Raw genomic sequence first — 12,785 nt, forward strand, 5'->3', positions numbered from 1 at the left:
TAGATTCCAGCATCTGCAGTTGTTTGTGTTTCCATTCTACCGCAATTCTTCCTCAACATGAGCACCACATATTTTTCCATCTATTGTTCATTCATAGACATCAACAGGTTGCATTAGAGCTGGTAAGAAATACATGGAACAATAACAGCAACTTGCATTTCAACTGTATTCTTTCATGGTGTAATTTGTTCAAGACCATTGGCACCAATTGTACAAGACATTGGTGAGGCCACATTTAGAGTACTGTGTCCAGTTTTGATCAGTCAGTTATAGGCTGGAAATTAAGCTGGAAAGAGAGCAGAGAGGATTTACGAGGTTGTTGCCAGGACTTGAGGGGCTGAGCTATAAGGAGAGTTTGGACAACTAAGACTATATTCCTTGGAGCGCAGGAGGATAAGGGGCGATAGTTAGGATCAATGCATGAAGTCTTTTACCCATGATAGCGGAATCAAAAACCAGAGGTCTTAGGTTTCAGTTGAGGGGGACAAGATTTAATAGAAATCTGAGTGATAGTGCATATATGGAACAAGCTGCCAGAGGAGGTAGTTGAGGCAGGTGGAATGTAACAGCATTTAAAAGAAGCCTCGCGGGTCGATCTGCGGTCGGCGGTTGATGGTTATTATCTAAATGGTGGCCGATTAGGAAAAGGGGAGATGCAACGAGACCTGGGTGTCATGGTACACCAGTCATTGAAAGTAGGCATGCAGGTGCAGCAGGCAGTGAAGAAAGTGAATGGTATGTTAGCTTTCATAGCAAAAGGATTTGAGTATAGGAGCAGGGAGGTTCTACTGCAGTTGTACGGGGTCTTGGTGAGACCACACCTGGAGTATTGCGTACAGTTTTGGTCTCCAAAACTGAGGAAATACATTCTTGCCATAGAGGGAGTACCGAGAAGGTTCACCAGACTGATTCCTGGGATGTAAGGACTTTCATATGAAGAAAGACTCAGCTTGTACTCGCTAGAATTTAGAAGATTGAGGGGAGATCTTATAGAACAATTCTTAAGGGGTTGGACAGGCTAGATGCAGGAAGATTGTTCCCGATGTTGGGGAAGTCCAGGACTAGGGGTCACAGTTTAGGGATAAAGGGGAAATCCTTTAGGACCGAGATGAGAAACACATTTTTCACACAGAGAGGGGTGAATCTCTGGAACTCTCTGCCACAGAAGGTAGTTGAGGCCAGTTCATTGGCTATATTTAAGAGGGGGTTAGATGTGGCCCTTGTGGCTAAAGGGATCAGGGAGTATGGAGAGAAGGCAGGTACAGGATACTGAGTTGGATGATCAGCCATGATCATATTGAATGGCGGTGCAGGCTCGAAGGGCCGAATTGCCTACTCCTGCACCTATTTTCTATGTTTCTATGTGTCTATGAGAGGGTGGGGGAACTGCTGTGAGGGGGGGAGGGGAAGAACAATGGAGGACGCAAGCAAAGAATTCCACTGTCACCTGTGACAATAAAGTAGTCCATCCAAGATACTTGCAACAGGTTTAGCGGGATATTGGGCAAACACAGGCAAATGGATGGGACATCTTGGTTTGCATGGATAAGCTGGACTGACGGGAATTAATCCTAGCTGTTTGACTCTATGACCATGACTCTAATTAAAACAATTAGCACAAAGTCACATGAGTAGTTTGGAAAATTAACAAATGGCTTGGACAAAAAACAATAGATCTGACAAATGATGCTAAAATAGATGAGGCTTTATCTAGCTGCCACCTCTCTAAACCCAATTGATTTCTCTCATTTGACTCATTGCTTCTGCCACATCCATTATTGGAGGAACAGCAATTTCTCCAGTTTGTTGTTTTCCAATATAAAATTCATTTCCTGGTTGATGTTTGCATTTCTGGCATCTGCCTAAAGCTGAGGCAGACTGCAACCTTGCTTTCCTGTTTGGCTCAGAAATGAGTTTCCTATCTCCAATCTATCATGCCATTGAAGCTGTCTAATTTCACCTCTATTGCATTGCATAGCATTGACCCTGCCTCAGGTTCCCAGCTGTTGCTATCCTCATCCAAGCCACATTTAGAATAGAATAGAATAGAATAGAATAGAATAGAATGCTATTTATTGTCATTCAAACCTGGGTTTGAACGAAATTCCATTTCTATACTTTTTTACATTACAAACACAATCCAAGACCCACACTTAACATAATTTACATAAACATCCATCACAGTGAGTCTCCAACATCTCCTCACTGTGATGGAAGGCAAAGTCTTTATCTCTTCCCTTTGTTCCTTCTCCCGTGGTCCAGCAGTCCAACTGCAGTGTCGAGGCGAACTGGGACTCCGATGTTAAAGCCCCCGGCGGGCGATGGTAAGTCCTGAGGCCGTTTAAGCCACGCCGGGCGATGTTAGGCCCCGGCTCCATGTCCTTAAACCCGCGATTCCAGCGGGAGAAGTCGCCGTTGCGGAGCTCGGAAAAGCGGTCTCCCACCAGGGACCTGTGAGCTCCCGATGTTCCCGTCCACCGGGTCTGCGGCCGGTGCCTCCGAACTCCAAAAGTCGGGTCGCAGCCGCGCGCCACTACAGCTCTCCCCGCTCCGAAGTTGGCCAGCTCCGCGATGTCTGTTCCGCAGGCTCTGCAACTGGAGCCCTCAGGTTAGTCCCGGCCGGAGGTCGCCGCCGGCTCCACGATGTTAGGCCCAACGACATCCGAGACCCGACAGGGAATAGTCGGGTCCCCGCACAGGGAAGAGATTAACGGTTTCCCCCACAGCCCCCCCACCACTCCCCACATATACACAGCTAAAAAAAATAAATAAAAACTGACTCAAAGACATACATTTAACAAGACAAAAAATAAAAAAAGACAGACGACTGTAGTCGAGCCGCTGCCGTTAGGCGCCGCCACTCCCACAACATCTTTCGATGTAACGAGTCCAATGCTTTTCTGACCACTCTCTCACCTTCCATCCTTTGTAAACTCATGCTCATACCAGCATATAGCTTGTTCCAAGATTCATTCACCCCCCCCCCCCCTCCCAAAGCCTGCTGATCTATATTGGGCAATCTTATTTTTATCTTAAAATTCTCTTCCTAGTTTTCAATCCTTTCATTGCCTGTAAGCATATCCAGCTCCAGAAATGTTCCACATTTTTCCATATCCACCCATTTGTTTCGTCCTGACTTTTGGCCCTTGCTCATGGTCCGCTGTTTGGCCGGAAACTGGGAAGTTCACTTCCTCAACCTTACCACATCATCAAAGGTCCTCTTTAGAACCCAACCCTTGGTCTTGATATCATCAGAAATGTGGTGCAAATGGTGGCAGAGATGAAGAGCTTTGGAAGGATCTCTAGAATATGAAGGTTCAGATGTCAAAGCAAAAATGGGAGAACATCTCCTAATAAGTGCATCACTAATAAGATACTTCCTACACACTCCTCCACTCCCACACCCGGTCCCTTTCTTCATTAAGTTGATGGGGATAATGCAAATTTCTTAACTTCTGCAGTTACTTGCCAATGGTGAGAACTGTTGTCTCTATTATCTTTAGTTTAGTTTAGAGATACAGCGCAGAAACAGGCTCTTCGGCCCACCGTGTCCGCACCCACCAGCGACCCCCGCACATCAACACTGTCCTATACCCTGCACACACTAGGGACAATTTACATTTATACACTTTTACCAAGCCAATTAACCTACAGACCTGTGCATCTTTGGAATGTGGGAGGAAACCGAAGATCTCGGAAAAAAAAACCCATGCGGTCACGGGGAGAACGTACAAACTCCGTACAGACAGCACCCGTAGTTAGGATCGAACCTGGTGCTGTAAGGCAGCAGCTCTACCACTGTGTCACCTCATCATTGTCTGCATTGACATCTTCCTCGCTATTCATTTCTTATTTGGAAGAGCCTTCTCCCTTATCATCATAGGGACCCAAATCACAGATGCAGATTTATTTTCCTGCATCGCTGGCTGAACCAACCTGCTTCTGCCTGATAGGCAACCTCGTACAAACATCCGTCCTTGCCCGCAAGGAAGATGCGGCCATTGTCAGAGGCAGCGACTGCCAGTAGATAGGTGTTGTCCGTAGGGATGGAGAACAGAGGGTCCGGTAGGAGCTGCATCCCTCCACACAGACTCTTGATGGATTAATTGGAACCTTATTCTTTCCTGGTGATAATATGATCTCTTGTTATTTCTGCTGCTCAGCTCAGTGATTTAGATCAACACCCATCCTTGTCACTTTAATCTTAAAATACATATCCTTGTTTTCCATGTAATATGTTATAGCTTAATGTTCGGATTTTGCAGCTACTTTTAATTATCATTCATTTTCTTTCATGCTGTGATGTTGAGGACCGTGTCTGACAAGGATGTCAAAGCAATAGTATAAAATTATTGATGCTAATTCTCTGCTCTTTCTCACGTTTACTTGCAGATGGGACATGACCCCAAAGTGGTACCTGGCCCTAAAGTATCAGAAACATGCACAGTAAGCAATCTGGTCTGTTAATGGCTTCCAGGCCATAAGCACAAATAGGGATAGTCTATTCTGAAGGATCATAAAGATGTATTTAAGAGGGAGTTAGATGTGGCCCTTGTGGCTAAAGGGATCAGGGGGTATGGAGAGAAGGCAGGTACAGGATACTGAGTTGGGTGATCAGCCATGATTATATTGAATGGCGGTGCAGGCTCGAAGGGACGAATGGCCTACTCCTGCACCTATTTTCTATGTTTCTATGTTTCTAAAGGTGGAATGAGTTCCGAGAGAATTATGGAAGGGAGTTTGGCAAAGTGATGAAGAAAAGTTTCAGAGACTGATGTGAAGGAATTGAGGATACGTTGAATGACCCTACAGGAGACATTAAATCAAAAATAAACTGACCATCTGCTTATGGAAAGTGCAATCTCTGAGCATTTATTCGTTCAAAACAGTTGCAAGAAACAAAATTTGCAATGTCATGCCCCTTTAAGACCCAATTTGTGGGTGTTATTCCATTCTACTCTCTAATAGATGGCAAAACATTCTTGCAACATAAATGTTTAAGAAGGAACTGCAGATGCTGGAAAATCGAAGGTAGACAAAAGTGCTGGAGAAACTCAGCTGGTGCGGCAGCATCTATGGAGCGAAGGAAATAGGCAACGTTTCGGGCCGAAACCCTTCTTCAGACCGCAAAATACATGTTTTAATTAGCACTGTGATTGTGGAGCTCAGCCAATTCAGAGACAATTAAAATTAACTATGGGTGTTGTAAATCCAAAACCCAAACAGAGAACGCTAGAGACACTCAGGTTTAGGTTTATTATTGTCATGTGTAGCGAGGTACAGTGAAGAGCTATGTTTTGCATGCTATCCAAACAGGGTAGATATCAGGTGGCATCTCTGGAAAGAGAAATAGAATTAATGTTTCAGGTCAAAGACTCTTCATCAGAACCGTCTTCAGGTTTAATGCTTAGCACCTGCTGCATAATGCAATTAACCTGGGGTGTGGATATGTGCGGCAAGATACTTCAACCCATTGTCATAGTCATATAGCATGGAAATAGGCCCTCTACACCGCAACCAAGATGTCTCATCTAAGCTAGTCCCATTTGCCTGCATTTACCCAATATCCCTCTAAACCTTTCCTATCCATGAACCATTCCAAGTGCCCTATTAAACAATGTTATTGTACCTGCCTCAACTAAGTCCTCTGGTTGCTCATTCCATATACCCATGAAAAGGTTGCTCCTCAGGTTCCAATTAAATCTTTCCACTCTCACCTTAGTAGACCTATCTCCTCTGGTTCTTGATTCCCCTACCCTGGGTGAAAGACAGTGCATTCATAGATCAATTTCTATCATGATCTATTGCTCAGGCCCTCAAGTCAAGTCATGGCAACATCCTCATAAATCTGCTCTGCACTTTTCAGCTAAATGACCTCCTTCCTATAGCATTCATTCATCATCGTTGAAAACATTAGTGACGCAGTGGTGCTGATTTCCAACGGGAACGGTGACGGACGCACCACACATCTCTGTCCTCCAGTTCCTGCGGACTTCCGCCACTGGTAGTATAGGATTTTGGTGTGTGTGTTTTATCATCATTCCTTACAATGCTATGTACGACAGTGATCGCAACTTCTACTGAGGTGCGGATGGCCATTGGCTCGCTAGAAGCTCATCCGCCGTTTGACAGGTCTTGTTTTTGGTCCTGCTGGGGGTCCACAGCCCCCTCCTCACCTGGCAAACCAGGTGGGGGAGACGGTTTAGTCGCTGACTATCCAACCATGGAGCAGGTAGCACGGGATTACATAGTACCCATAGAGGGGCGAACTCCCCCAACCTGTCCTATAGCAGGATAACCAAAACTGAACACAGTCCTCTAAGTGTGACCTCGGCTACATCTTGTACCCCAGTAACATAACATCTGTGAGCAAATTTGTGCCCCATATCTGAGGAAGGATGTGCTGTCTCTGGAGAGGGTCCAGAGCAGGTTTACAAGAAAGATTCCAGGAATGAGTGGGTTAGCATATGATGAGCGTTTGACAGCACTGGGCCTCTGCTCTCTGGAGTTTAGAAGGTTGAGGGAGGACCTCATTAAAACTTACAGAATAATAAAAGGCATAGAGGGTTGTGGAAAGGATGTTTCCACTGGTGGGAGAGTCTAGGACCAGAGGTCATAGCCTCATAATTAAAAGGCACTCTTTTAGAAAGATGAGGAGGAACTTCATTAGTCAGAGGGTAGTTAATCTGTGGAACTCATTGCCACAGAGGGCTGTGGAGGCCAGGTCAGTGAATATTTGTTAAGGCAGAGATAGACAAATTGTTGATTAGAACGGGTGTCAAGGGTTATGGGGAGAAGGCAGGAAAATGGGATTCGGAGGCAGACATCTCTCCCATATCAACTCCTGTTTGTCAGCTATAAAACCTTGGATGCAACATAACTTCCTCAAACTCAACAGCGATAAGACAGAATTCCTCCTCATAGGCCCCAAAGCCACACTCAGCAAAATCAATAACCCCACTCTCACCATCGACGGCACCACTGTCTCCCCATCTCCCCAGGCCCGCAACCTTGGCGTGATCTTTGATTCCACCCTCTCCCTTGAGCCTCACATCCGCCATGTCATTAAAACCTCCTTCTTTCATCTCCGCAACATCGCCAAACTCAGACCCTCTCTCACACCTCCCGCTGCTGAAAGACTCATCCATGCCTTCATCTCCTCCTGACTGGACTACTGCAACTCACTTCTCCTTGGCATCAGCTCCACCTACATCAACCGACTCCAACTGGTCCAGAACGCAGCCGCCCGACACATCACCCACACCAAATCCTGGCATCACATCACTCCAGTCCTCAAACAACTTCACTGGCTTCCCATCTCCCACCGGATCACATACAAAATCCTGATCCTCACCTACAAAGCCCTCCACCATCTGGCCCCCCCATATCTCACTGACCTCCTCTCCCCCTACCAACCCTCACGTCCCTCAGATCCACATCAGCCGGTCTCCTCTCCATCCACAAGTCCAACCTCCGCAGTTTTGGGGACAGAGCTTTCTCTAGGGCAGCTCCCAGGCTCTGGAACTCCCTCCCCCAACTGATCCGCAATTCCGTGTCCCTCACCATCTTCCAGTCCCGCCTCAAGACCCATCTCTTCACCTCTGCCTATCCTTAGCCCCACGTCCCCCTCCCTTTTCATCTGTGCATTAATTGCCTCATATTGTGTTTTGAATTGAATTCTGTCTTTACTTTGTGTACTAGTCATGTCCCTACTATTTATTTCATTCCCCTTACATGTTTTTCCTCTACCTGCTAAATTTTTGTAAGGTGTCCTTGAGACTCTTGAAAGGCGCCCATAAATAAAATGTATTATTATTATTATAGACATCAGCCATGATTGAATGGCGGAGTAGACTAATTCTGCTCCTATAACTTGTGACCTTGTGACCATCCCAACTTCCACAATCACTGATAAAGGTCAATATACCAAAAGCCTTCTTTATCAACCCTTCTGTGACATGTTTTTAGGGAGCAGTGTACCAATACTCTCTGTTCTACAACACTCACCAGGGCCGTGCCATTCATGGTGTATGTTCTGCCCTAGTTTGACTTCCCGAAATCCAACACCTCACACTTATCTACTTTTGTGTCGAAAGAGGTTAATATAATGGAACAGTTCGCTGTTCATTACCACCACAAAATAATAATTGAGTCTGCTGCATGCTAATTTTACAGTCAACTTGGATCAGTGTGTCCTCCCAGCTGTATCTTTCACATCTCCTCCATTACATCCTGTCAATTATTAATGCCCACAATTATAGGCATCTCATTTTCATGCTCTTGAATTCTCTCTCTTTACCTCCCTGCCTCAACAACTCACTTCCTTAAACCCTTCTCTATGACTGAGTATTTGGCAATCCACTGCAAACGGCAAAGAATATCTTCGTCTTTGACCCAGTATTTTTTATTTTATTTACATAGAACGCAGTGTTGGAATAATTCAGCAGGTCAGGCAGCATCTCCGGAGAACATGGATAGGCAATGTTTCAGATCAGGATCCTTCTTCAGACTGAAGAAGGGCCCTGACCCGAGGTATCCCGTATCCATGCTCTCCAGAGATGCTGCCTGATCCGCTGAGAAACTCCAGTTATTTTCTTCTATGCAAGGTTCCAGCAGGTACAGTTCTTGCATCTCCAGTGGGTTTTTTTCCCCATCTGATTATGCATGTGGAGCATCTTTGGAAGAGGCTGACAGGGCTATGTAAATGTATGTTGCAATTGTTAAGGGCCTGTCCCACGAGCATGCGACTGCATGCGGCAAACACGACCAAACCAGATGCGGGGGCCGCGCGGAGGTCGCGCGGAGGTCGGGTGATCCCCGTACAGGGCCGGTCCCACCAGCATGCGACTGCATGCGGTGAGCGCGACCAAACCGGAAGCAGAGGCCGCGCGGAGGTCGAGTGAGTGACGTGAAGTTCGAACGAAGTCCGCGGGAAGTTCGCGCGTGACGTCCGGCGTCAAGACACTGCGTCCGGCGTCGAGATGTTGTGCACGCCCGTCGAGGCGGTGCGTACGGCGTCGAGGCGGCTACGGGCCGGCAGGCCGTTGCCGCGCGGAATTTTTGAACACTGTCAGTTTTTCGGAGCCCCGCGCGATGTCGGGACCAGCTCCGCACAACTTCATACGGCTCCGGCGATCAAAGTGGGACTGGCCCCGCGAGGCCGTACGACTCAAGCGACCACGTTAGGTTGCGCTTGCTGCATGGAGTCGCATACTCATGGGACAGGCCCTTTACTGTTCGGCAGCGAAAATATATGCCTTGGTCGCCAGAAACAAAATCACAGCATATAAAAAAGAATAAAGGAAGCAGGTCGTTTTATTTGCTGCCAGTTTTAGTCCATAGAATAGGCAAGCAATCGTATGCAGTAGGTCCATCAATCGTCACATAGCAAAGCTTACCCATTTGTTTATATTGCTGCAAATGTACAAGATCAAAAGAATATGAACGGGTAGGATTATTTCCAGAATATTAATGAAGAAAAGTAGTTTGGGATTTTAATGGCAATGGACATCTGGCATGAAGAATATTTACAGCATGTACTAGAATATTTACTGTAAGACATTAACAAGTGGAATAAAAGCAAGCAGAACCAAGAAGCAATTGTAACTCAGGCTTGTGTTTGCCTCAGTTTCTGACCTGCTGGCTCAATAAAAACACACCAGCGTTTGATCCCTCGGACATTCAGATCACTTGATTATAATTGCCTGCCATTGCATGGGAAGCAACTGCTTTTCACACATTGTTCAGTGCACCAGTCAAATGTGTCCAAATCATCAGTGGCTCAGGTTCCGACACCACCACACAGACCTCTTGCTGGGAAGTGAAAGAAACAAAGCAAATTTTGCAGTACAGATATCAAATCGTGTGGAATATCTGGAAAACCGAGAGGGATAGAGATGTTTTTTTGGTGAAAAAGATAATGCCAAACATAAGAAATAAATATTTACACAAATATAGCACTGCTAGACAATTTGATTTATACACCAGCTATGGTAAAGGATTCATCTATATCTACAATGTTGCAGTTTCAAAGGTACAGCCACAATAAATTGCACAAGAATATAGGTCAGGCAGCAAAGGCACCTCATTATTTACAGAATGAAATATAAAAGTTTAAAAATAAGCTATAAAAAACTAACCATAGCTATACTTATATATACATATACTCTAGTTACTTCCCATTTATCATTTGGGCACATTTTTAATGTCCTTTATTAATGCAAGGAGGGATATCCCATGAGTAATTGTCCTTTTCAGACATCCAAATACTCATGCACATTATCTCAATCATTCGTTCTGTTTTGCATTTTGAGAAATACATAGCGGCTCCTTTGTGGGGTACTTAACGTCCATTGCAGCAACAACTTACAACAAGCAGTCTACTGCCTCAAATGTGAAAAAGACTTCTTCACTGGGCATGTAAGATAGTTTGTGGAATTGTCCATTCAGAGCTGTTAAAACAAAAACATGATGACAAGAATAAGCACGCCTTGATCAATTCACCCGTAGCATTCATAGACCTCAGAGTTGGACAACCTAAAGATTAGATACATGATGATCTGACCATGGCCATGTTCAGCAGTATTCTACAATTGATATTAGATCATAACTGACAGATATCTGGACTACATTTATTCATCCTGCGTACTTATCATTAAATACCCTGATGAAAATCTATTCATTTAAGTGTTAACGTTTTCCTACTGATGCCCCAGAAACAAGATGGCTTACAACCCAATGGCATGAACAATGTAGTCTCCAATTGTATGTAACTAACCTACAAACAACACCATCCCGCCCGCCTTACCTGTGCCCCACCTGGATGTGCACCCATTTCTCCCTTCCCCCTTCTCCCCCGATCCGTCCAGATACATTCCTTCCTCTGGCTTCATATTACATGACTCTTCTCTCCTTATCTCGCTACCTTTTGGCTTTTCATCTCTGGCCAACCTTTGTCCAACCATCCGCCAATAAAAGTGCCCCTCACCTATGTCGATCTATCCCCCATCTTTCTTTCAGCTTTCTCCCCTTACTATAATCAGTCTGAAGAAGGTTCATGATCAGAAACATTGCTTATCCATGTTCTCGAGAGATGCTGCCTGACCCGTTGAGTTACTCCAGCACTTTATGGCTTCATAGGGGTGGTTGTTCCAGACTACCGCAGTGAAGTCTGGAACAACCACTGAACACAGCCTGGAGTGGAGTGGAATGTTTCTACCGCTGTACCACAGAGAGCATATTAACGTATGGCATCTCTGTGTGGTATCTCAGCTGCACGGAGGCGGAGAGGAGAGCTCTTCAGCGTTTCGTCCACAGAGCGCAGAAGATTATTGGGACACCGCTACCAGCCTTGGAGGGCATCTACTACACACGGTGCCTCAGGAAGGCCGTCAGCATCCATAAAGACTCCTCACACCCTTGTAATAGTCTGTTCGAACTCTTACCTTCCAGCAGACGTTACAAGGCCTTCTACGCCCGCACCTCCAGACTCAGGAACAGCTTCATCCCCAGAGCTATAGCTGCTCTGAACCGGCCCTGCTGAATGCCCCCCACCCCCATGAACTGTCTCCCTCGGATGGTCACATCTCACAGACACATCTGCACTTTAGACTGTTTTACTGTTTTACTGTTCTTTTTACAAATCATGTTTCTCGGGGTAAATCTAAATCTAAATTTTATTAGTTGTTTAAGTTATGACATCAGATGGAAGCTGCATACCAAATCTCGTTGCACATATGTGCAATGACAATAAAATATATTATTATTATTATTATTATTAATATAACAATAAACAGAGGAAAAAACACTGGCTGGCAATACCCAGTATTCAGTCCATGCGCCACAGTTTAGATGCATTAATTTCATTGGATCATCTTACACAAACGTCATTGTAAGAGCATATCCTTCACTGAGTGGTTACATAAAATATCGATGATTCAAGGTATTTGCTCACCTACAAGTGAAAGCCTGATGCAACAGTAGGAAATCGTAACGGCAAAATGTATTAAATACTGGGCAAGAAATAAATGGAGAAACTGGGACTGACAAACAAAGGGGAATTGACAACAAAGGGAAAAAATGGAGACCCAAGAGCCTGCAGATGCTAAAATCCCAAACAAAAATTGAAATGTTGGAGGGTCAGGCAGCATCGGTGGGGGGGGGGAATGGAGAATTGCATCAAGTGCCAGATCCTAAACAACGCCCATCCATGTTCTCCACAGATGTCACCTGACACACTGTGATCAAAAGCTTTGAACCTATTTTTCTTTAATTCATCCTTGGATAAGGCCATCCTGGAATGTGGTATCAATCCTGTGTTGCCTGAAAATGCTGGTAGATCTGGTACATAGTTGTATAGTTTACCACCTCACTTTAGAGGGCATTAAGATTCACCCATTTTAATGTGGGATAGGAGTAATGTATAAGATTTTATATGTACTTTATGATATATTTTTTAATATGCAATGCATTTTTTAATGTAATGTTGCCCCTTGTCTGGACCTCGAGTCTGTAATAAAGTTTATTGTTATTATTATACACTACATTGGGTTGGGACAATAGGCTTCTTTTCCCAATGGACAATCAGACCAATTCATTATTGCCTCTTATTGCTAATAATTGTGTTTTCCTTTAACTAAACATGATTCCTCAATTAAAAGCAATTGAATTCAAAGTCTTAAATCACCACTGGGGACTTAATTGATGTTCTTTAGACCATAAGTTCATTAAAAATGAGTTCACTTGGGTAGCTTACAAACCGATCGAATGAAAATGGAATTCTCGAT

At 44.8% G+C, this 12,785-nt stretch overlaps 1 protein-coding gene across 4 annotated transcripts in view; it reads right to left on the reverse strand.

Moving 5' to 3' along the window:
• Positions 1-9,297: 9,297 nt before the first annotated feature.
• plekhg4b (pleckstrin homology and RhoGEF domain containing G4B) overlaps positions 9,298-12,785 on the reverse strand; it is a 250,110-nt gene continuing 246,622 nt past the window's right edge. For 3 of the 4 annotated variants that reach the window (XM_033016504.1, XM_033016498.1, XM_033016509.1), the window contains one exon: positions 9,298-10,451. In XM_033016504.1, coding sequence (XP_032872395.1) covers positions 10,446-10,451 — 6 coding nt within the window. In that variant the 3' untranslated portion in view covers positions 9,298-10,445. Of the gene's footprint in view, positions 10,452-11,115; positions 11,194-12,785 lie in introns of those variants that run through there. The other variant, XM_033016493.1, reaches the window with a different exon arrangement.

The sequence above is a fragment of the Amblyraja radiata genome, chromosome 2, assembly GCF_010909765.2.
Source record: "Amblyraja radiata isolate CabotCenter1 chromosome 2, sAmbRad1.1.pri, whole genome shotgun sequence".
Lineage (NCBI taxonomy): Eukaryota > Metazoa > Chordata > Chondrichthyes > Rajiformes > Rajidae > Amblyraja > Amblyraja radiata.